The 26,102-nt window shown below is 36.2% G+C and overlaps 1 protein-coding gene across 1 annotated transcript; it reads left to right on the forward strand.

Moving 5' to 3' along the window:
* LOC124451840 (rho-associated protein kinase 2-like) lies at positions 1 to 25,765 on the forward strand. Its single transcript, XM_047002438.1, is given in 47 exon segments — positions 1 to 346; positions 446 to 476; positions 479 to 526; positions 649 to 749; positions 938 to 997; positions 1,667 to 1,744; positions 3,342 to 3,399; positions 3,484 to 3,601; positions 4,269 to 4,353; positions 5,075 to 5,131; positions 5,253 to 5,340; positions 5,569 to 5,610; positions 5,705 to 5,801; positions 5,871 to 5,962; positions 7,014 to 7,117; positions 7,871 to 7,926; positions 8,086 to 8,140; positions 8,834 to 8,961; positions 9,482 to 9,530; positions 9,607 to 9,687; positions 10,083 to 10,124; positions 10,283 to 10,399; positions 10,639 to 10,719; positions 11,004 to 11,072; positions 11,871 to 11,967; positions 12,541 to 12,647; positions 12,814 to 12,979; positions 13,798 to 13,952; positions 14,597 to 14,719; positions 14,824 to 14,885; positions 15,199 to 15,268; positions 16,333 to 16,436; positions 16,840 to 16,921; positions 18,225 to 18,246; positions 18,249 to 18,328; positions 18,893 to 18,986; positions 19,571 to 19,797; positions 20,357 to 20,419; positions 21,010 to 21,048; positions 21,191 to 21,308; positions 21,536 to 21,612; positions 21,975 to 22,063; positions 23,121 to 23,199; positions 23,581 to 23,646; positions 24,441 to 24,573; positions 25,176 to 25,241; positions 25,705 to 25,765. Coding segments are annotated over 47 exon segments (3,954 nt in total). The 5' UTR covers positions 1 to 262; the 3' UTR covers positions 25,719 to 25,765.
* The last annotated feature ends 337 nt before the right edge of the window (positions 25,766 to 26,102 follow it).

Below are 26,102 nucleotides of genomic sequence, written 5' to 3' on the forward strand. Positions count from 1 at the left end.
CTATTTCCTTTTGATAGAGTTTTTGTATTACTTCAGTTGGGAGTGGGACTCAAAAACTGTGCATTTTTCTACAACAAGACGCTGCTATTTTGTCCATTGGTTGTCAAGAAATGTTTCTGAGATGAATATTGTAGTGAAATGGGGCTTATTCGTGGGATTTCGATGTTTTTCTCATTTTGTGCGGACGTCTGAACATTGATTGTTATTGGAATTTTGACGCTCAACTCATTTGTATACAATAAAATATAAGACGGCATTCGTCATGACTAACTTGGAGAAACGACGAAATGAGCTTGAAAAGATAGTAGGAAACTCCAAGCATCCTTTACATATCGATGGCTTGCTTGTAAGTCGCCGTGAAAGCTCTCAAGGACTCCTCCGAAGTACCATCTAGAGACCAAATGTTTTCAACAATGTATTTAATACCTTTAAATGTGGTTTTTAGGATAGTATTCAAGCATTGGTGAGCGATTGTGACTCCCAGCTATGAGGAAAATCAAGAACTTGGATAGCTTTCTATCGAGATGTATGAATTTAATATTATTTAGCTTCATCTTCGCTTCGACACTCCTGTAAACACGAAATAGTATTCGAAGAATATGGGCAGTTCAGTCATGAAATGTCATTGATTTTTTGGGCTTTTTCTAGATGAGAAGCCATCAAGATTTATACGGGATCACCGAATGCAACATACAGATTTTGATGTGATAAAAGTTATCGGTAGAGGAGCTTTTGGTGAAGTACAGTTGGTAAATAAATTGCCTAGTTTATGGTCGATTACCTCATCCCAAAACCGCAGCAAATTCAATTTGTTGTACTTGAAATTAGTTTATGTCATTATCTAATATTGATTCTGCTAAATAAATACGTGGAAACAAGACTTAACGTGATAAAATAGTCTGTCATCTTCGTGTTTATGTCTTGTTGTCTTTGCCAGGTTCGTCACAAAGATACAAAGAAAGTTTATGCAATGAAACTGTTGAACAAATTCGAAATGGTAAGTGTTTTTATGTTTGGGAAATTTCTCTTTCCATGTCGTTTCAAAGTGGCTTATTATGAGTTTCTTGATCATGTGAATTTTTCAATAAAATATGTCGCAGTTCTTTGTTTTCTGTCTGAGAAAGTTGTGTCAGCATTTCTAAAGCGAAAGAATTTCTTTCTGTTTTATGACTTTCTCTTTCTGTAAGCGTGGGTGTTGAAAAAAAAAGATCTAGATGTTTCAAAACATCACAAAACTAATGAAGTTTTTTTCAACTCGCTCAAGAAATGATTTGTTCAAAACCACCAGTTGCTCCAGTATAAAAGTGTATTGCTGTGTAGACCTCCAAATTCCTTAGGATTGCACTATTAACTTGATTTGCTTTTCTGTACTGGTAGTTGACACCCTTCAAACTCTACATTTTAAATGAAATATAGACTTTCCATTGTACTGCAAATTTCTGCCATTTTGTTAACTATGCCACTAATTTCTTCCATCTGATTGGCTATGCTACTTACTGTCAGTTGAGCAATATATATCGAGCAATAATGAAGCAGTGAACTATGTTCTAATTATGGATGGCTACTTTTTTTAAATATACCGAAGGAATCTTTAATTCTAACCATGCGGATGGTAGATACATATATAGCAGTGAATTTTCTTTTATTTACATTGATCAAAATCTAGATAAAGCGATCAGACTCGGCATTCTTTTGGGAAGAACGAGACATCATGGCACATTGTGACAGTGCATGGGTTGTAAAGGTTCGTGTTGAATGTATTTGTTCAGCTGTTTTAGGTAAATTGATGACTCACAAACAACATCGTCGTGTTTTATTTTCCCTTTCTTGCCCTTTTAAAATAATATGACGTCTCACAAACTGCTTGAAACTGCTAAAGCATCACCAACAAGCTTGACAATTGTGCTTTCCAATTATCATACTTCAAATATTTTCTCTCTAAGGAGGGTTTAGATACCTTAGTGGGTGGTCTTAATCAAACTACCTTTTACAATAACAAATAACTGCTGGAAAATTAACATTGCACTTAGACATTATTTTGCAGTGGCAGGGGGTGGGTGTGAGTGGGGTGGGGGAAGCAACACTATAATCATGGACACTGCTATTACCTATTTAAAACTGAATAGAATTGGTGTTGAGGCCTTGCATTAAAGGGCAAGCAATCCATCAAACATTCCAGTTTATGATTTTGTTCAAAATGAAGTGAAATTGTAAGAAATTATAAAGGAGCAAAATATCAAAGACACTGATACTACTATAGACCTGATACACCTCTTGCAATAACTACTATAGACCTGATACACCTCTTGCAATAACTACTATAGACTTGATACACCTCTTGCAATAACTACTGTAGACCTGATACACCTCTTGCAATAACTACTGTAGACCTGATACAACTCTTGCAATAACTACTGTAGACCTGATACACCTCTTGCAATAACTACTGTAGACCTGATACACCTCTTGCAATAACTACCATAGACCTGATACACCTCTTGCAATAACTACTGTAGACCTGATACACCTCTTGCAATAACTACCATAGACCTGATACACCTCTTGCAATAACTACTGTAGACCTGATACACCTCTTGCAATAACTACCATAGACCTGATACACCTCTTGCAATAACTACTATAGACCTGATACACCTCTTGCAATACCTACTGTAGACCTGATACACCTCTTGCAATAACTAGTTTAAGTAAAGTAAAGTTTGGATAGCAGCTGAACAATGAGGGAGTCTATTCCCATTTTGTTTTAGTGCTAGACAAGGGAGATCTATGCTGAGGTGGAGGGCCACACCTTCTCTTAGCTCTCTGTTACTTTGCCATGCAGACCAGATTACCCGATTTGCGATATTCATACACTGAGTTGGCAAGGGTGGGTATCAAATCTGGGACCTTGCAATCACCAGGCAAACGCCTGATTCACCTCTTGCAATAACCACCCCTTTTACTAATACTTTGCGATCGATTGATTTGACAGATTAGTAACAGCAACACTATGAGAAGTTTCTGGCTGTTCTTCTGAATGCTTAGATTGAACCTTCTATGAAGTTGCCTTTTATATTATTGCAAATATTAGCTGAATGAATGAACTGTTAAACACTTAATGTTGGTGAATTAGTTGTGTGGCAAAAAAATCACACCATTTTCATGACATATTTGTGGATGGTTAAAGTGCCTTTCTATGGTGTACGCACCACACATTTACATCCGCAATCGGTTACTCTTGTGTTAACATTCTCATAGCCTGGTGTTTATTCCCATTTGGGTAAAAATATTTAAAGATGTCAAACCAAGAAGTATTCTCATTTTATGATGTTTTTCCACAGCTTCATTTTGCATTCCAAGATGCAAAGTATTTATACATGGTCATGGATTACTGTGCAGGTGAGAAAAATTAACACCAAGATGGTATGATGTGATAATATTTTGTTGGTACACATGTTATGGTGGTGACCAATCATTATGTAGGTGGTGATCTGGTGAATCTTATGAGTAACTATGACGTACCAGAAAAATGGGCGAGGTTCTACACTGCTGAGGTTGTTCTGGCTTTGGATGCTATTCATTCTATGGGTTTTATTCATCGGTAAGAACATTAAATCTTTCCTACATGACCTTCTGTAGATATTTGATTAACACCTTTAGATATTCATACTTTAATCCTCTCCACACACATGGTGAACATTTACATTACCTCCTTCCTCCACCACATACATCAGTGTCCCATCCTTCACATACATATACATACTTTACCCCTCTCCACACATAGTCAACATTACCTCCTTCCTCCACCACATACATCAGTGTCCCATCTTTCACATACATATCCATACTTTACCCCTCCCCACAAATAGTCAACATTACCTCCTTCCTCCACCACATACATCAGTGTCCCATCTTTCACATACATATCCATACTTTACCCCTCCCCACACATAGTCAACATTACCTCCTTCCTCCACCACATACATCAGTGTCCTATCCTTCACATACATTTCAATTCTTAACCCCTACCCAGACATTGTCAACATTACCTCCTTCCTCCACCACATACATCAGTGTCCCATCCTTCACATACATATCAAATCTTAACCCCTACCCAGGCATTGTCAACATTACCTCCTTCCTCCACCACATACATCAGTGTCCCATCCTTCACATACATATCAATTCTTAACCCCTCCCCGTACATAGTCAAAGGTACATCAATGTTGATAGGTACATACCAACTTAAACTTTATATATCTTTTTAGGGATGTTAAACCAGACAACATGCTTCTTGACATCACTGGCCATGTGAAACTTGCCGATTTTGGGACATGTATGAAGATGGATAAAGTAAGATGATAAGATGATTATATATATTTAAAGCACTTTGATAGAAATGGGTGTAGCACAGTGAACTATAATATCAACTGGAATGCTAACTCCAATACTTGGGCTAGAGGCCGTTTTGAAGCCAGCTATGTTGCCTTTTTATCTGCATTTTTATGCATATTACGTAATCATGTGAGGTAAAATTTATCATGGCCATTTTTCCTTCTGTATTTTATGTATATTATTGTTGTTAATTTGTTAAAATACTATCATGGAACTTCTAAAAACGTAGAAAAACTAGCATCAGTATTAACTTCAGAGATGGCTACGCAGTTAGCATTCCAGTTAATACTACAGTTCACTGGTGTAGTATGTTTAGGCTTTACATATTTATGTACTATATTTATATCCTTTATCTATTATTCTTTGCTAAAATCTTTTAAACACAATAAATACATATTAGAGTTACTGCACCCCCCCTCCCTCCCAAACCTTCCTCATATTGTTGGATCCTGTCAGTTAGAGTTTTTTCTATTGTGTAAAGTATGCAGGTAGTTTCTCAATACCTCCCCCCCTGTTTTTATACCTCCTCTGATATCATGAAATATTTTCAACAGTCCCCCCTGTTTGTAATAATGTAATATTTTGCAATGCACCCCTGTTGTATATCCCCCTGACATGATGTAATATTTTTTGATAACGCCCTGTTGCACACCCCTCTGATATGATTAAATATATATAGGATGGTATGGTGAGGTCAGACACAGCTGTTGGAACTCCAGATTATATTTCACCAGAGGTATATGTGAGATTGATACTTGCTTATGATGGCATCTGTGAATGCCTGGGTATCGTGTTGCTTGCTTTTGTTGTTGTTTGTCACTTGTGTTTATTTTGTGAAATACAATTTATGTACCTAGGTGTTGAAATCTCAAGGTGGTGAAGGGTATTATGGTCGAGAATGTGATTGGTGGTCTGTTGGTGTTTTTCTTTATGAAATGCTTGTTGGTAAGTTTTATTGCTGTTTTCATCACTACTGAGTAATCTGATGTTAAAACTCGAGTTCTTATATACTCCAGTCTTGTGTCTTCATCAGGAGTTATCTGATGTTAAAATTTGAGTCCTTATATACTCCAGTCTAGAGTCTTCATAAGGAGTGATCTGATGTTGAAACTTGAGTCTTTTTATACTCGCAGAATCGTTGTCATATTGCTATAAATTCTCCATATTTTTAAGGTGATACGCCGTTTTATGCAGACTCTTTAGTGGGCACCTACAGTAAGCCATTTTGAGTATTTATTTTACAACAAAGTATTTATTCAATCTACGGTAATATATGCGTAGTATCGTTTTCAATTATTTATTATCTTAGGTAAAATCATGGATCATAAGAACTCTCTTCAGTTTCCCGACGACATCGAGATATCTTCAAGTGCCAAGAGCTTAATACAAGCTTTCCTATGTGATAGGTTTGTCTTCTCGTGCGCAATTTCTCTAGGAAAGAAAACGCTTCGAAACTCTTCATTATTTTTTTTAAGAACTGTGCGTATAGGTCAGAAAGGTGTCGATGAAATAAAGAAACAGAAATTCTTCAAAAATGATCAATGGACGTGGGAGAATATCAGAGAAAGTAAGATTTGCTGTGCTTTCAGATATGTTGTTTACCATCCTCTTTACCGTACACATGTTTTACTGTGTTATGAAACGTGTTATTGTGTTATGGAACGTGTTACTGTGTTAGGGAACGTGTTACTGTGTTATGGAACGTGTTACTGTGTTATGGAACGTGTTACTGAGTTATGGAACGTGTTACTGTGTTATGGAACGTGTTACGGTGTTATTGAACGTGTTATTGTGTTTTGAAGCGTTCTACCTTTGTTAAGGAACGTATTAAAGGGCATATGGCTTTAAAATTTTACAACTTAAATTATAGTTTCATTTAACAGAACTTTGAAAATAACAGTGTATTTTCTAAAACAGTTTGCGCATATCTCTTTTCATTCTCGAAGTATTGAAGTTTTTGTAATGTCCGATCTACACAACTTTCTACGTCATTTTTTTTGCATAATGAAATTTGAAATAGCAGATATATTTGCCGATATGTTACCTCAACCGAGCAGGGTTCCCTTCTTTGTGAAGAGTTAATGGTATAAACAATTTCATGATCATTTCAACCAAAAGTTGACTTGAAGCTAAAAGATGTTTGAAACTTCGCCGCGATTCATTATGCAAAATGACGTAGAAAGTTGTGTAGATCCCGACATTACACAAACTTCAATATTTCGAGAATGAAAAGAGATATGCGCAAACTGTTTTAGAAAGTGCACTGTTAAATTAAAGTATAATGTAAGTAGTAATTGTATAATTTAATGTGTAATGTAACGTTCTGCCTTTTATATTAAACGTGTCGTGTAATGTAGCGTTCTGCCTTTGATATCAAACGTAACGTGTAATGAAGTGTTCTACCTTTGTTGGGAAGCATTCTTTGCTGTGAAACGTGTTACTCTGATTTGGAGCGTGTTACTGTGCTACGAAGCGTTCTAAATTTGTTATAAAGCGTTTTGTCGCTTTTGGTGTTTAGATTTTTGATACATCTGAAGTGAAGTTAAAGTTTTTCGTGTGTGAAACACCTCACAAAATGGCTGCAAAGATGATGTTTAATTCATTTTTTTCGTCTTTAGTGGTGGCGCCTGTTGTACCGGAACTAGAGTCCGACATTGATACGACAAACTTCGATGACATTGCAGATCCTGAGGGGGGCGAAGAGACGTTTGGGATCACAAAGGTACGTTACGTTTTACCATGAAATTCATCAAAGAACTTCTTGACCATCCTGAAGGCGCATTTTTCGCCCTATTGGGATTATTGTACCTATCCCATTAGTGTCGCCCAGTGTCCCCCTCTATACCTGTATGTATTACTGAAGGTACATACTTTTACCATGTATGTCAATGACTATCCTTATTGTGATGGCCAATTGATAATGGAGAAATAAAAGATGTTGACTATGTTTAAACAAGCTTATGCAAACGTTGGAGACTTTGAGAGAACTTAAGAGCTGATCAGTGTAAGTACAAGACCGAAGGTTGAAAGTTCTCCCAAAGGTCTCCGAGGTTTGCAAAAGGCTGTGTAAACACAGTAAACATTTTTTATTTCTTATATAACTGAGAAACTCTCGTCTATTCATGCTTGTGCATTTTGATTGCGACTAATGTATATTCCTAAGTATAAACATGTGTGTTATGTTTCATTTGATATATTTTATAACACATTATCTCAATACACTTTTCTGTACAGTTTTTCTAGTACATGTTTAATAGATCGTCCAGTTGTTGTTGTTGACTGACGTTTTGACTACCGCTAAGGTTGTCAAAACGTCAGTCAACAACAACAAAAACAGGCCTTCTCAGGACTATACCAACCTGGACGATCTACATTTACAAACATGTAACGATACTCCCGGGTTCAAACCATTTACTTTTCTAGTATTTCTTACCCACAAATGTGTAACCGCTGAGTACTATGTTTTGAATTGCAGGCTTTTGTCGGGAATAATTTGCCTTTCATTGGTTTCACGTTTTCTTGTGACTATGAGTAAGTTCATCTTTTTTACATTGGCTAAACAATGCAACTGTTTCTACTTGTCCTGTGGTACCAAGCGTGCTAAATTAGTTTATCTGCAATGACCAAGGTTTTTCCTAGCGTCTTCAATAGTGTTACGCTAAAATCACAGAGGATTTTATTGTCATTTAGGTATTCAATTGGTAAAGGAAAACAAGGATTGCAAAGGAAATCATCGGATTCTGTTGTAAGTTTAGCGACATACGCTTTTTATACTTTAGTTTTTAGTCTACCCTTCATTTAACTTTGCGCTTTGGTTTACAGCCTTCTTCTCCCTTTAACTTTGCGCTTTGGTTTATAGTGTACCCTCTCCATGTTTGCATTTTAATTTTGACCCTCCCCTTCATAAAAACCTGTACTTTTGTTTCAAACCCGTCAAGCCTAGCTAGCTTACTCTTCCTTTTTGCTGTGCTGCATAACGCCAATTCCCAAACCAACATTTCGAAGGATTTAAAACGAGTTCCCTGTAGTACTACTGCTCCTTCGTGAATACACAGATTTCATATGTTATAATATACGTACGTACGTACGACCCTCGTTGTCATACTTTAAATTGGTTGTTTATCACAGGATAGCGGTGTTAGAGATGTTTATCGCACAGGGAAGGTCTGTTTAGTGTGTGTATAAACAATATCTTGTTGGGTGATTATCTTACGTTGTGTGGTGAAATCTCATATGAGAGATCTACGTAATACATTTCGTCTTTCTATACAATAATAACTACCAATGATTTGAAGTAATGATGGACGAAACATACTATTGAATGACGTCATACTATTGAATGACGTCATACTCTTAAAGACGTCATACTCTTGAATGACGTCATACTCTCGGATGACGTGTTGTGTTATTTCAAACGAAATTTGTGTTGATATTGTAGATTTCCGAGAATTCTACTGGAGGATTCAAACATTTTACTCCAGACCACATCAGGAAGAAGTTAGATGCGTTAGATCAACAGTTATCAAAAGAGAAATCCGCCAAAGATGAGATGGAGCATAATCTAAAGTAAGAATCCAAGAATTTGAATGGATTGCAAACCTCAGTTCTAAACGAGTCTCTTGCTTTCGGTTTTGTGGAGTCTTTCATCTTACTTACAGTGTGATAGTATTTTAGGAGTATCGTTACATGTTTGTAGATGTAGATCGTCCGAGTTAGTGTAGTCCTGAGAAGGACTGTTGATGTTGACTGACGTTTCTACAACCTTAGCGGTAGTCATCTTGCGAGTAAAAGTTGGTTCGTTTGTCCACGTTTACTCCTCATTTTGACCCTGAAGATGACTACATCTGTAGTTGTCTATACAACGCAGCGCAGTCGATGCAACATACGATGCGCAGTCACGAAAAACAGTCCTTCTCAGGACTCTACAAACCTGGACTATCTACATCTAGGAACATGTGTGTTAACATTCCAAATACTCTAAGTTAAGAAAAATAGTGCTATAAATTTGAATCTTTTTAGCAAAAATACAAACGTGATGGTTATCGTTCATTTATGTATAATTCTAAAATATTCTTCTTTGCAACAGAGTGGTGAATGCCAAATTAGAGAAAGTCACGAAAGAATTAGAAGCAGAGGTTTGTGTAAAATTTTTGCGTTTGTTTGTTACGTATACTTCATGTTGAATTGAACTAAAGTGTTCCTGTTCTTTAGATTGAAGCAAGGAAAAAAGCAGAGACGTCGAACCGAGAGCTCGAAAGAAATGCTGCTTTGGATAAACATGATCTACGAGAGGTAATCTCACTATGTTATAAGATAGAGAAAGATAGAGAAGGACAAGGAAGGATAGAGAAAGACGAAGAAGGGTAGAGAAAGACAAAGAAGGATAGAGGGACAAAGAAAGATCGAGAGGGACAAAGAAAGATCGAGAGGGACAACGAAGGATAGAGAGGGACAACGAAGGATAGAGAGGGACAACGAAGGATAGAGAAAGTCAAAGAAGGATAGGGAAGAGCAAAGAAGTATAGAAAGGGACGAAGAAGGATAGAAAAGGATAGAGAAGAATAGAGTAAGATAGAGATGGATAGAGAATTATAGAAAAGGATAGAGAAGTGCAGAGCAGTCATTCCGAGCAGCCGACCTATGATCACGTGACGTAAGATTCAACGCAATGAATTTCCATCTTGCAGGCTCAAAGACGTTGTGAGTTTGAATCTGAAGCCAAAAAAAAGGTATACATACTGTCGTGTTGACAATCAATGTAAAATGTTGAGGCTTTCGTGTCTTTTCACAATTTGAAAGTTTGAAGGTTTTTTTGGTGACTAGGGTATTTCAAAACATGTAACTGACCAAAACTAAACTTGGAATGCTGACCATAATCACTTTTCAGGCTGAAAGCAAAGTTCAAGATCTTCAGAATCGTTTGGATAGCGACCACGGAGCGAAAACAGAGATCACCATTGCTTTACAGACTGCACAATCCAAGAACACTGTACTTGAGAAAGCAGTAAGTTGTCACTCTTTCCATCCAGGAACCACGATCTTTGATGATTTAATATGGCTGGGAAACGTAAAGTCACCCACCCACCCCCTCTCTCTCCCCGAGGAAGGAGTAACATTTCTTATATCACATCGAAATACGTGATGGAAAATTGTGATAAATTCAACATTTAAACATGGATGTAGAAAATATTGTGAGTTTAATTGCTATAAAACAATATTTGTATTATGTATTGTGTACTTTAGGTGGCAGAAAATCGCGAAAAGCTACGTATTGAAAACGAGGCGAGCTCAAAAATCAAGAAAAGTAACAACGATCTTACCAAGGTAGAATTATATTCATCTTTTCATAAATTGTTTTAACTGTATCATGAATTATGTTTGTGTCGATATAAGTTGATTTGTTTTCAACATAAATAATGTCAGTTTCAGCATAAATTATTTTATCTTCGACATAAATTATGTTAGTTTCAGCATAAATTATTTTATCCTCATATATTATGTTCTCAGTACTAATTAAGCTAGCCCCAGAGTCACGTTCAGTTAGTCTCGCCGTAAATTTGAGACTTACGTAATGCATCTTTAAATGAAAATTTTTGTTTTTTTTCCAGCAATTAACAATATTAGAACACTCTTTTAAAGAACTCCAAGACAAGCATAGACTTACGGCTGAATCCAAGGTTTGTTATACATGAATTCTTTTACTTTAATTTAAAAACACGTGACTGTTTTGGGGAAGATTTTAAAACTGTGTATTGTGTATATCTATGACTTGTTTAACACATCATTGGATGTTTTATGATCTTGTAAGGCTCGTATATGGTACTTATGTTACTGTAATATTTCATAGGAGAAATTAGCATCACTCCAGCGCCCATGCAAACCTTCCCACACCCTCACTACCCCTGTGTTGGAGGGATTTACATCCCCGTGCATCTTCACTTTCCCATGGTAAGTGGGATGCGCACCTCTTCGCACCCTCACTACCTCAGTGTAGGAGGGATGCACACCCCCATGCACCCTTGCCATCCCATGGTAAGTGGGATGCGCACCTCTTTGCACCCTCACTACCTCAGTGTAGGAGGGATGCACACCTACATGCACCCTCGCCGTCCCATGGTAAGTGGGATGCCCACCTCCTCGCACCCTCACTACCTCAGTGTAGGAGGGATGCACACCCCCATGCACCCTTGCCATCCCATGGTAAGTGGGATGCGCACCTCTTTGCACCCTCACTACCTCAGTGTAGGAGGGATGCACACCTACATGCACCCTCGCCGTCCCATGGTAAGTGGGATGCGCACCTCCTTGCACCCTCACTACCTCAGTGTAGGAGGGATGCACACCCCCATGCACCCTCGTCGTCCCATGGTAAGGGGGATGCGCACTTTCTCGCATCCTCACTACCCGAGTAAATCCATATATGGATTAAAATCATCTCGTGCATACAGCCATTTGAAGTTTTGTGTTTTTCGTAGGATGCTCTCGAGAACGAATTGTTCCGAGTTCAAGCTTCGTTACAAAGTGAACTTAGCACAAAGAAACAGAGTGATTCACAAAAGAAAGAATTAGAAGGTACGGTTTAAAAATGCGCGAGCTGTACACATCTTCTGTTATATGTTAGTTATGAGTGTCTTAACTGTTTCATCTATTGTGTGTGACGTGTATATGACGTATATGTTCATACGTATGTATGACGTATATTTTCATACGTATATATGACGTACATATCGTTGATCGTTCAACTGAGGTCATTGAACAGAATTTGGCAGCTTTACAAATGTTTGTGAAACATCTTCACTGTCTACTGAAATAGCCATCCAAAATACAGTTTTTGTTGAAACATTCTTCTTAGTTTGGGTCATCGAATTCCTTACATCCCCTCCAAAAACCCCCCAATTTCTTCCGTCTTTTCACTCCCCCCCCCCGAACACTACATAACTGATACATGGAGATTAATATATGTACACGTGAACATGATGTTTATGTAAAACTTATAAGTGATCTAGAAATCCTTGCTCTTTATCATAAAAGCAACGATTTCCATAATAACGTCTACTTTAGCGACACACTTGTAACGCAATATTTGTTGTCAGCGGCATACGGTCACATGCTTCACCATTGGTCAATGTGTTTGTTTGAATTTAGCGCAACATATGGAGTTGAAGCGAGAGAACGAACAATTACGTAATAAACTTGTTGAAGGCAACGTTGCGCAGAAGAAATTGGAACAAGATATTGTGGGATTACAAAAGGTAAAAAAAAAAGGTTGATTTGTATCTGATGAGCATTCATGTGAATGTCTTGTCAAACCCTTAACGTTGTCTGGAAAAATCTTTTTGACTTCTATCACATTATCGTCTAATTTCTTAAATTTTTTTTGAGCGATTCTTTTGTTTCTGAAAGTTCTTTTTTCTTCAGGAAAAAGCCAACATCGAATACGATAAGATTGCAGAAACCCAGAAGTTTGATAAGGCAATCGCCGAGTACAAAGCGCAAATAAACAGTTTCCAGGCTGAGAAGAAACGATTGTCGATGACACTTGACGAGAAGAAAGAACAAGAAAGACATGAGCAGGATAAAGCTTGTAAGTTTATTGGTGATGGTATAAAGCTTGTTCGTTGAAATAATTTTTCTATCACAATGAATTTTCTCAATGAGGAAGGTGCGATGTTAGTCATTGTTTAATGTTGTTTATGAAGAGAGAGATATGTACAATTTTTAAATGTTTCGTATGAAAAGGCGGTTGTATAACATTGTTAAGGGTTGTTTATGAAGAGAGAGATGTATACAAAAGTTAATATTGTTTTCTATGAAAGAGAGATGTATAACATTGTTAAGGGTTGTTTATGAAGAAAGAGATGTATACAAAAGTTAATGTTGTTGTCTATGAAAAGAAGATGTATAACATTGTTAAGGGTTGTTTATGAAGAAAGAGATGTATACAAAAGTTAATATTGTTTTCTATGAAAGGGAGATGTATAACGTTGTTAAGAGTTGTTTATGAAGAAAGAGATGTATACAAAAGTTAATGTTGTTGTCTATGAAAAGAAGATGTATAACATTGTTAAGAGTTGTTTATGAAGAGAGAGATGTATACAAAAGTTAATATTGTTTTCTATGAAAGAGAGATGTATAACATTGTTAAGGGTTGTTTATGAAGAAAGAGATGTATACAAAAGTTAATGTTGTTGTCTATGAAAAGAAGATGTATAACATTGTTAAGGGTTGTTTATGAAGAAAGAGATGTATACAAAAGTTAATATTGTTTTCTATGAAAGAGAGATGTATAACATTGTTAAGGGTTGTTTATGAAGAAAGAGATGTATACAAAAGTTAATGTTGCTGTCCATGAAAAGAAGATGTATAACGTAGTTTCAACTTGTTCTTGTGTTCGCCCTTTAGATCAGACGCTCGTGAAAGAAAGGGAAACGAAGCTAAAACTGGACGCTGAGTTATCGGAAGCTCAGCGAACGATCCAGGTTTTGACTGTAGACTATAACGATGCAAAACAGAAATACGAAAGACTCGAACAAGATTACGAAGCGTCTTTAAAAAAAGTAAGATTACGTACATCATTACAACAAACACAATGGTGAATGATATAAGATGCTGAAGAGTTAAGTACGTCTGTTTGGGAAATCTCTTATTTCATTGGTGTGTTTACTTTGACGTCAGAGCGGCCATGTTGGTAGGTTACGGAGGCCAACAGAGAAAGTAAGGAATTGTAACGATCTTTTTACTGTAAGGATTCTCTTCCAACATGGCTGTCTTTGGTAAATACTTTATAGGTTAATACATACGATTACAGAAGTGATTGATAAAAATTTGAATTCTGATTCTTTCACGATATTTTATGTGGAAACACCATTTGGAAGTGGAAACACTGTTGTTTATCCTCGTGGTTTATTCATAAAAAAGACACGCGATCCGAATTTTTTGAGTAATAAGTTTTTTTGTGATAAATAAATTATTAGAATTGTTAAGGTTAGCCGAGGGACTACTGTTTAGGTAGTGTTCATTATGTATTAAAAAAGCAACAACATTCATAGCTGTTGAGAATTGTCAAATAGTTTATACGATAACTTTATTGGTTTACAACATTCTGTGCGGCTAAAAGAAATGAATATTTTTCACGAGTGGAAACACTAGAAGCAAAATTCCTTTGTTGTTTATTGAAAAGAATAATGAATACTTTTCACAGGTGAAAACACTGGAAGCACATTACGAAAACGAGGTTCAAAAGAGAACAGGATTACTCGAAGAAAAAAGACAATTAATGGACGAAGTTTCTGACTTGAAAACGAAGGAGAAACAGTTGTCGAAGGTAGGATATATGTGGTCATTGAGGGACAATATGGTCATTGAGGGACAATATGGTCATTGAGGGACAATGCGCAGTTTGTTGTTGTATATTGTTGGTTTATCTAGGACAATGTTGATCTCAGAGAACAGAAGAAGACCTTGCAGGAGTCCAACTCCAAACTTAAAAGGTTTGTAAGATTCTTTAAAATATCTTTTAACATGGAAATAGAAAGCAATAAGCGACCCATTTTCTCACGAACTTTGATAGCTTCGTGCGAATTTGTTTTTTTGACACACACAACGAATTTTGATAGTTTTGTGTAAATCCATTTTTTCCACTTATAATCTTCTAATATTATCCGGCAACAGCATTTTAGTAATTTATCTAAAAAATTTTTTATAAAAACCGCAGAACATCTTGACAATTGTAAATTCATCAACGTGTGTTGTTATGAAGTAGCTACGTATGCCATAGAACATTGTCGTTTTCTTCGTTTTCAGCTCAAGCGCAATGGATGAACTTCAAATGAAGGAAATTCAAGACCAACTGGAAGCCGAGCAGTATTTCTCTGTACGTAAATTATTCATAAATATTTGACATTTTACTTTCTATACTGTTGACTCTCATGATCAACGGTAGAGTCTCAAAAGTAACCGCTCTCTCTAAAGTAACCGCTCTCTCTAAAGTAACCGCTTTCTCTAAAGTAACCGCTCTCTCTAAAGTAAACACCCACTTTGTAGAACTTGTTAGATTTTTAAAACTTCTACTTTTATCCAAGTAAAACGTTCATGTACATTTTTGTCAACTACTACGGTAACCTTACATTACTTTAAGCACATTGAAAAATACCATATATGCAGCGTAGATTTACGGGCTGATTACATGATCCCCGGTAGCCGGGATTCGGTCAAGCGTTAAATCATTTTGGCAAATGGAAACGATTTAATACTTATCATCAGATAAATCTTCTCAAGCAATTTCACAATATTCTGATTTGATAACTACGCAAAACATTTAGAATTACGACAACCAATTTGGCCTAATTTGGCGCTTAATAAACAGTTGTAATTTTTACGCTTGATGTTTTGACTCCTTTTAATATTTCGAAATCATTTCACGCCTCACTGAAATTCGGTTAGCCGGGATCATGTAAACAGCCTCTAAAAGTGAACCCATGCCGAATTTAGCAACTTGAAACTCTAAGCCCTCCGAAATTAAGGGGCTGATTACATAAGCCGGGATTCAGCGAAGCGTTAAATGATTTTGGCAAATGGAAACGATTCAATACTTATCATCAGATAAATTTCTCAAGCAATTTCACAATACTCTTATTTAATAATTTCTCAAAACATTTAAAATTAAAACAACCAATTTGCCTTCATTTGAGAATTACAACCGGAAGGACGTGAGGTGCTTCGCAAACGGTTGTAATTTTTAACCTTGAAGTTTTGGCTCCTTTCAATCCCTTGAAATCATCGGGCTAGGTCGCTATCCGGTCCAGCTCGCCTCCATGTAATCAGGCCTTAAATGTCTCTCCCCTTGGGGCCACTAATTTCAAAGCAAGACAGAAGCAATTATTCTCTGTGTGTTTTATGTGTTATGTAAAGATTTATGATCATCAATTTGTTTTTTAGACTCTTTATAAAACTCAAGTCAAAGAACTGAAGGACGAAATAGAAGAGAAGATTAAGAAGATCGAGGATTTAAAGCAAGAATTGACCAGACTTCAGGAAGATAAGTACGTTAGGAATGATATATATTGATATATATGAATGCGTGTGTATGTATAGAGGGGATACTAGGTGGTATTCCTTATTGTAAAAGTAATGTATAGAGAGGATACTACGTGGTATTCTTTGTTGTAAAACGAGCTTTAGAGCTACAGCTTGTTGATAGACTTTTTACAAATGTATTTGTTGGTTTCAACAATGTTTACTCCATCTCTATCGAACACCGCGGGTTTTTCAAATCTTCATTTTTCGTTCAATCAAATGATCTAGAAAATAGCAAAGGAGATACAGAATTACATATAATTTTAATCTGTTCTTTACCAATATGGTTTGAAATTCATCAACATTCAAACGATAAATGTATGTCTTAGTGGAAGACAGACTTGTACCTTTTTAATCTCTCTCGTGTAGCGAATCATTGTCTACACAATTGGAGCTGACGACAACGAAAGCGGAGTCAGAACAACTTGCCCGACAGATTGCAGAAGATGGGGTTTGTCAATCTTTTTGTTTAAAACAGTAGCGAGGGAAGTGCCGAACGGAAATCCAATTCGGATGATGAAAATTTATTGCCCAACATGAAGCTTTAAGTAGATTCATGAAAATAAACCAAACGTTATAGAAAGTTTTATGGTAGTAATTTTTACTGTATGAAAATGTCTTGAATAAAGAAGAAGATGTTACAATAAATTTTATGTTGACACTTTTTATAACTTTCGGTTTATTTTCATGATTCTACTTAAAGCTTTTCGTTATCCGAAATCTAGTGTTTGTTTAACTCCAAATATTTGTCTTCTAGATATTTGTCTTTACATGAGGTTCAAAACATTCTAGTTTCATTATATTAATAATAATATACATGAAAAAATTTCTCAATTTTGATTGATTAAGAGCAGTGCAATTTATCGTAAACACCAAGGGCCGGTTGCACGAAACATGGATAGCGCATCCATTGATAGCGAAAATTTTCAAACTTGTGAAAAACGTGTTTATGTTTTTCTCACGACCAAGAAATTTTGTAATCTTCGAAACAATATTTCATTTCAGCGATTGCACAGCTCAAATCATTTATTTTTGTCTTATAAGAGATTTTATGAACGTTCAAAAAAATTTGCTATCCAGTGAATAGCGCTATCCAGGCTTCTTGCAACCAGCCCCAGTACAAAAAAGCGAAACACCGGTGCTGATTTGTGGCTCTTCAAAACTGTTCCTGGCTCTTCAAAACTGTTCCTGATTGGTTACTCAAACAAAGAAGTAATATAAGAGCCAATCAAAATAAAACATTTCAAAGGCGGGAAGGTTACATTATTGTAAACAAAGCAATTACAATGGTTGGCGTAAGTTTTAAGTAGATTTTCTTCGGCGAACGAGTTTGAAGTTCACCGTTTTAAAGATGTTTCTGGATACAAATATAAACACTGCTAAAAGTAGATACCTTGCTCTAGCGGTGTGTGTGAAAGCTATGGTGTTGTGAAAAGTAATATCCGACGGATTTGAAACACACGAGCCGGTCGATATTAAAAAACTAGCCGGCTGAATGTACGTACGCTGAAGTTAAAAGTCAACACAATTGAGAAATTTTTTCATGTATATTATTAATATGTAATAGCATGGTTTCTTGTGCAATTTGGAAAACATCCACTCTTGAGTTTTTAAGAGACTTCAAATTGCACTCGTCCTTCGAACTTGTGCAGTTTTGATAGTCTTTGAATAACTCACTAGTGCATGTTTTTTCCAAATTGCACTCAAAACCATGCTATTTATTACATATACTAATACATTATAATTTATTTTAGTATTCTGATTTGGAGAAAGAGAAACTATGTTGGAATTGGAACTGAAGGATTCCATTGCTCGTCATAAAACGGAATTGTCTGAAAAGCTTTCTAGAATATCACAGGTTTCTGTAGTGTTAAATTACTGTGTGTTACTACTGCGTGTTAAATTATTGTGTGTGTTACGACTGCGTGTTAAATAACTGTTTTTGTTATTACAGCGTGTTAAATTACTGTGTGCTACTACTTCGTGTTAAAATATTGTGTGTGTTACTACTGCGTGTTAAATAACTGTATGTGTTATTACAGCGTGTTAAATTATTGTCTGTTTCTACTGCGTGTTAAATAACTGTATGCGTTATTACAACGTGTTAAATTATTGTGTTTGTTACTACTACGTGTTAAATTACTGTATGTGTTACTAATATGTGTTAAAATAAATCGTATTAAATGAAAGTAGTGTTCAAGATATGCCACTCGTACATTGTATAAAATATCTTGGATAAAGACTTAAAATGTCATTCATATCTCGGTGTAGCATTTCCGTATCAGGAAACCATAGCCATCGGTAATACAGACTTATGTTGTACCTGTATCGTATTTCGGTACAGCAGATTTTTCACCCTTTTCAATCATTGCTATTGCTATTGCTGTAGCTCGCTCTTCAAAGTATTTTTATTTTCTTTTAGCTTGAGGAATCTACAGAGTCGTTTGAGAAGAAGATCGTTGACTCTTTATCCGAAAGAGAGAATTTGAATAAACAGATTGAAAAAATCAAAGAAGGTTTGTCAATGCTACTTCGACACTTTGTGATTTGATTTAAGCATTTCAACGGGTCTATAATAAAGTGTTACACCAAGTACTGCCTAGAACTAGACCTGTGTATACACCACGCATGCGTACTTGTATGTTTCGTTAAACATACATGATGTGTTTTATATACATCAAACATCAAGGATAAGCGTTGTGCTTTGAAATTTTGCTTAAAAATGCAGTATGTGTGTTTAATTAGTGGTTTATGTGAATGTTTAAGAAATAAAAGATGTTTACTGTTTGTGCATCTGCTCGAGAGTTCTTGCAAACGTTTCCGATGTTTGTGTAAGCCCGTGAAAACACGAAAAACATGTTTTATTTCTTTTACAAAAACAACGACAAAGCGAAACAAATAAAATTAAAACAAATGTTTTAGTTTTTTCTCTATCATGTATTCATGATTGATATTCAAATCCTCTTTTATATATTTAATTGGTTGAGCTCAGAACGATTTTCACTGGCTAATGCAAACTCAGCTATAGACCAATCAGCGAGCGCGTTTTATTGTTGAAATATTTCCATAACCACTAACTGATCATTTCTGTTTTCCAAAGAGCTGGAACTTGCTAAAAACGACGAACAAGAAAGCAAGAACTCCGCGGAAAAGTTGCAAAAAGAACTGGACCGAGAAAAATCGATAAAGAACCAAGCAATCGCCAAGTTAACAGTAGTTATGCATGAGAAAAAAAGCAAACCGAAAAAGGAAAGCAAAAGTGATCTTGCCACAAATCTTAGAAAGAAAGAAAAAGAGTGTAAAAAACTGCAGCAAGAACTTTCGTCGGTGAGTTGGCATGCATGCAAACCAGCGGTTTGTGCAGTCGCAAATTTTAGAATTGCTGTACAATTGTAAAGATGAGTTGATATGGTTGTCTGTACACTTCAGCTGCGCTTCATTTTACTATCTTACAACTTCATTCATATTTTAAGATACACCATTAAACACGAAAATCCCTTCCCTATTACGACATACCGTGCTTCCACTTATAGATGTATAGCCGAGACTTTTTATTCCCTCAAACCTTTATGATCATTCTGCATCCCCGTCTCTTGAAGATGTACAGGTTAGACTTACATTCTCTCAAAGCTTTATGATCATTATGCACACCCCCCCCTCTCTCTTTGAAGATGTACAGGTTAGACCCACATTCCTCAAACCTTTATGATCATTATGCACACACCCCTCCCCCTCTCTTTGAAGATGTACAGGTTAGATTCACATTTTCTCAACCACATGCCCATATGAAAACTTAACGTGAATCACGTTGTCATCGCGCGAATTTGTTCCCGTCAATACCACCCAGTCGAAACAATGGCTTCCATAACAGAGTTATATTTTTTAGGAAAAAGAGAAATACACAAAAATGGCAAACAAAAATCAGCTGGCGACAGCAGAATTACAAAACGTAAGAACGCGTAAAATTCTTGTTTAAAATCTAGTGAATTCAGATTGGTTAGTAAATGAAGGGAAATGAAAAATGGAAAAGGTTTCCGTAGCGAAGTCATCAGAGATGTTGCCTTTCCTTGCAGAGAGATGGATCTTAACCTTAGGGGCTGTTCACATGAGCCCGGGTAGCCAGGATTCAGCGAAGCGTTAAATCATTTTGACAAATGGAAAAGATTAATTACTTAACAACAAAGAACTTGTTTGAGCAATTTCCCTATGCTTTGACTTTGCAAATTCACAAGACCTTTAAAATGAAAACAAATAACTTAGCCTGATTTGAAAATTACAACTAAAATGACTTATGACGCTTGTAAGAAAAGGTTGTAAGTTTTGTGAAAAAAGTTTTTATTTCTTAGAATGACTCAAAATCATTTACGCCTCGCTGAATCCCAGTTACCGGGCTCGTGTAATCAGCCCCATGGGCAGTATTTTGATTCCGAGGGGGTTCGTGTGTGCTCTGGTTTTTTACTACAAAGAAAAGTTGATAGTCGTGTAGGTCGAGGTTTATACAACTGTTGAGATTAAACACTATTTTGTCTTTTATTGTAGACTATTAGCAATGATAACGATCTGATCCAAAAGATTAAGGTACGTGTATTGTTATCAATTTTCTATGTATATTAACCGCTGACCCTGATCCCGCAGTCCAACGTGATCCCACATCTCGATGTTTGATGAGGGAACGCTAAACGAATACTTCAATTGGTTTTTTTTTATTTCTTTATGTTAGATGGAGAGCGACTCGAAGGATTTGTTGATCGAGCAGTTGCAAGAACAAGTGAAACAATTAAAGCAATTCGCTGATTCGGGAATACCAAGTGTTATAAACAACACAGAAGATTTACCTGGTAATAATATCTATGGGTATTTCTGTATGATCATTTTGGGTGCCGAATCTTCTTGCTTTGCTCAATCGATATCTCCAGAATTTGTTATTCTTTAAACAAATGCTTAATAAAAAGTACCTTTTCTTTGTCTTTCAAAGTATTTCCTCAAGAATTAAACATTAGAGACACTTACCAGCAATACATATGTTGTCTTGAGATTTGACGGTCGTCGCTTTCGTGTTGTTTAGAAACAGAAAAAACGAAAGAGGGCTGGCTGGCCGTCCCAAACAAACAGAATATCAAGAAATACGGCTGGAAAAAACAGGTTTATAAAGAAATGTCTATCCGAGGCTTGTTACAAAACCGTTTGTAATTACATCATACGAACAATCTCATGGATAACGTCACCCAAACTCTTAGTACTGGCTCGTGTCTACTCCTAAGATTCTTACTTAAAATTGTCCAAAGCAGCAGATAAATAGCACGTCTTTCCCCTTGGAATAGATTACATATCTTCCCGAAGTCTACCTTGCCTTGCTTTATGTGTTATTTTAATTGACGCCCCCCTCCTCATTTCCATATACTCTTGCTTCTCAAGAACACGTAAATACCCTATGTATCCCCTCTTTATCTCCCCATCTTATGGTCTTTTATAGCTATTTCATCTTTCCTTTTGTATCATTTTAGTACGTTGTCATTAGCAGTCTAAAGATTTTCTTCTACAACACCGAAGGAGACAAGTCAAAAGCTGATCCTAGTATGATATTAGATATAAGGTGAGCATTTATTTTGCTATACGTTAAGCTCATAAAATGCCTTTTTATTTGCAAGTTTGATTGTGTGCAAAGCTATGGATGTACGTTTTAGTATCTTTTGCTGTGTTTTACACACTTTTCCATCGCTTGGTGTGTTCACACTTTTCCATCGCTTGGTGTGTTCACATACTTTGAGATTGTTTGGTGTGTTTACATACTTTGAGATTGTTTGGTGTGTTTAAATACTTTGAGATTGTTTGGTGCGTGTAGACACTTTGAGATTGTTTGGTGTGTTTACATACTTTGAGATTGTTTGGTGTGTTTACACACTTTGAGATTGTTTGGTGTGTTTACACACTTTGAGATTGTTTGGTGTGTTTACATACTTTGAGATTGTTTGGTGTGTTTACACACTTTGAGATTGTTTGGTGTGTTTACACTTTGAGATTGTTTGGTGTGTTTACATACTTTGAGATTGTTTGGTGTGTTTACACACTTTGAGATTGTTTGGTTGTGTTTACACACTTTGAGTGTTGGTGTGTGTACACACTTTGAGATTGTTTGGTGTGTTTACATACTTTGATTGTTTGGTGTGTTTACACACTTTGAGATGTTTGGTGTGTTTACACTTTGAGATTGTTTGTGTGTTTACACTTTGAGATTGTTTGGTGTGTTTACACTTTGAGATGTTTGGTGTGTTTACATACTTTGAGATTGTTTGGTGTGTTTACACACTTTGAGATGTTTGGTGTGTTTACACTTTGAGATGTTTGGTGTGTTTACACACTTTGAGATTGTTTGCTGTGTTTACGGTGTTTGCTGTGTTTACACCTTTGAGATTGTTTGCTGTGTTTACACACTTTGAGATTGTTTGCTGTGTTTACACACTTTGAGATTGTTTACTTTGTTTACACACTTTGAGATTGTTTGGTGTGTTTACACACTTTGAGATTGTTTGGTGTGTTTACACACTTTGAGATTGTTTGCTGTGACTGGGGACATATTGCCCACGTACTGTACTTTAAATGAACGAAAAGCAAATCATAATTTTACATCTGTCTGAATCCCTTTTTTTTAGTAAACTTTTCCACGTTCGTCCTGTTACGCAGGGCGACGTGATTCGCGCAGATAAGAACGAAATTCCGAGAATATTCCAGGTTAGTTTTCTAAGCTACAGATTCTACTTCACATGCGGGAATTGGGGAGTTTTCTCAAGTTTCATATAAAATTCCATTGCAAACAGTACATGTTTAATTGTTAAAATGTTTTAAAAACGGTTATAATCAGTGATACACTAGCTCAAGCCTGCACAGTTGTCATTTTTAGTCCCGACGCGGGTTCCCTGGAGTTGCACACCTTCAAGACATTTTTTATTTTCTTTTGGAAACTTTTCCGCGTCATTAAAAATAATGAACATTGACCTATGTTCTTAAAAACGCTCTTTCCAACGACTCCCCTGTCTTTGCTAAAATATCCTTTAAAAACCCATCATGTCTACGTTATGGACGGGTCGTTAATTGATGCTGTAATCGTTTTAGATTTTATTCGATAATGACGCCGAGAGCAAAAGGCGAAGTGAGAACAGGTTGCAAGAAAATCCAGAGGTAAAGACGGCTTTTTAGAAAAATTTTCCCTCTTCAATGCGAAACTTTGAATTTCTCATAACGTTATGACCACCAAAGATATATGTCTTTTACGTGGATCACTACAAAAATCACTTCTATCTAGCAATTTACTCATTTGATTGGCACTGGATCTAATGAGTTGGCTTCAAAACTTAGTGTTCCCATAGTTTTTGACTCTGAAGAAGACTACAGCTAAGGTTGTAGAAACGTCAGTCAACATCAACAAAACAGTCTTCTCGGGACTCTACTAACCTGGGCCATCTACATCTACAAACATTAGTATTCCTAACTTAGAAATTCGCGATCCAAGTAACATATATACATGTATATACAAAGTGTATTACAATGTGCCCTCCCGGCTATCACCATAGTAAAATGGTGACTCCTGCACTTATGACACAGGATGTTTGGTTACACATTGTATGGATTGTTTTGTAGAGTCACCAGAGCGCTCAAACCTATAAAGGTGAGCTTTGCATAAAGCGAAAGCGGTGAACGTCTCTCTATGAGACTCTACACAATCCGAGAGCGCTCAAACTGCGCAAGCGCAGCGAGCGTAATATTCAAAGTGTATAACAATGTACATAGTGTATATATATATATATAAGTGATTATGATCAATATTAGCGCTGTAGAAATTTATTAACTCCGTGTGTGTGGCGTTTACACCGCAGGACATTCCTCCTGTTTAATAAAGTAGGACTGTCACATGAAAGAATACAGGGGGGAGTGGTGTCATAATGAAGCTGTAATGATCTTCTTTCTTCGTCTAGGAACGTGGTAACGTCATTGTGTATTTGCAACACGAGTTCTTGATCGTGCATTATCACATGCCAACCATGTGCGATTTATGCCCTAAACCACTGTGGAACATGTTCAAGCCACCTGATGCTTTGGAATGTCGAAGTAAGTTGGAGTAATACTATACCTTTTATTCAACGTACAGTATAAAACAAATTACGAAGAAGCAAGACATCTTGAAATTGCAAAATATGCATTAAAACAAGACGAGAAGTGAACTGTAAATTTTCGACTTTATTTCAAAGTCATCCTCAGGCAGAATGAGTCTTTTTCGCATTATTTTAATTTGTAAAAGAAATAAGATGTTTTTCATGTTTGCACTGGCTTATGCAAACCTCGGAGACGTTTGTGAGAACTCTCGAGCTTGTGCAACCCTCGACCTTCGATCTCAGGCTTGCACTGATCAGCTCTCGAGTTCTCGCAAAGTCTCCTTGGTTTAGTTGCATAAGCCTGTGCTAGCACAATAAACATCTTTATTTTTAAATGATTGTTGCTATGAAATAATTGTTGAAATAATTCTTGATACTAAAACTTAGCAAATTCAAATAATTGTTGATTTTGGAACTTAGTTTTCATTTACGCAGCGATGTTTTCGATTTCCTGCTATCTGATTGGCTGCAGGGCGGTAATAGCTCGGATATGCAGTTGAAAACAAATTTGAACATTGAATTATTCTGCCATTTCTATACGTGCTGTTACTATTTTAGAATGTCATATGAAATGTCATAAAGATCATGTGGATCGCGAAGAATCAATTGTACCGCCATGTCAAGGTAGTCATTAGTAGTACCCCCATCTATCCATCACAACTTTATTAACAATCATTATTGATAGTACCCCCATCTATCCACCACAACTTTATTAACAATCATTAATAGTACCCCCATCTATTGAATCTACAACTTTATTAACAATCATTATTGATAGTACCCCCATCTATCCACCACAACTTTAGTAACAATCATTAATAGTACCCCATCTATCACCTAACTTTATTAACAATCATTAATAGTACCCTCATCTATTGAATCTACAACTTTATTAACAATCATTATCGATAGTACCCCCATCTATCCACCACAACTTTAGTAACAATCATTAATAGTACCCCCATCTATCCACCACAACTTTATTAACAATCATTAATAGTACCCTCATCTATTGAATCTACAACTTTATTAACAATCATTATTGATAGTATCCACTTCAGTTTAACACCTGTTGTATATTTTACAGTGTCACAAGAATGACAGCAGGATCAGTTCTAGCGATCTTGACAAAGAATGGAATCATATAAGGTGACAAGTTTTAACCCATGAAAACTTTGTGATGCACTGAGTGTATATATAAGAACCAAAGTTTTAACATCAGATCACTCCTGATGAAGACACTAGACTGGAGTATATAAGATGTCGAGTTTCAACATCAGATCACTCCTGATGAAGACACTAGACTGGAGTATATAAGAACTCAAGTTTTAACATCAGATCATTCCTGATGAAGACACTAGACTGGAGTATATAAGAACTCAAGTTTTAACATCAGATCACTTCTGATGAAGACACTAGACTGAGGTATATAAGGACTCAAGTTTTAACATCAGATCACTTTTGATGAAGACACTAGACTGGAGT

Source organism: Xenia sp. Carnegie-2017, unplaced genomic scaffold (genome assembly GCF_021976095.1).
Source record: "Xenia sp. Carnegie-2017 unplaced genomic scaffold, XeniaSp_v1 HiC_scaffold_24, whole genome shotgun sequence".
In the NCBI taxonomy this organism is placed as follows: domain Eukaryota; kingdom Metazoa; phylum Cnidaria; class Anthozoa; order Malacalcyonacea; family Xeniidae; genus Xenia; species Xenia sp. Carnegie-2017.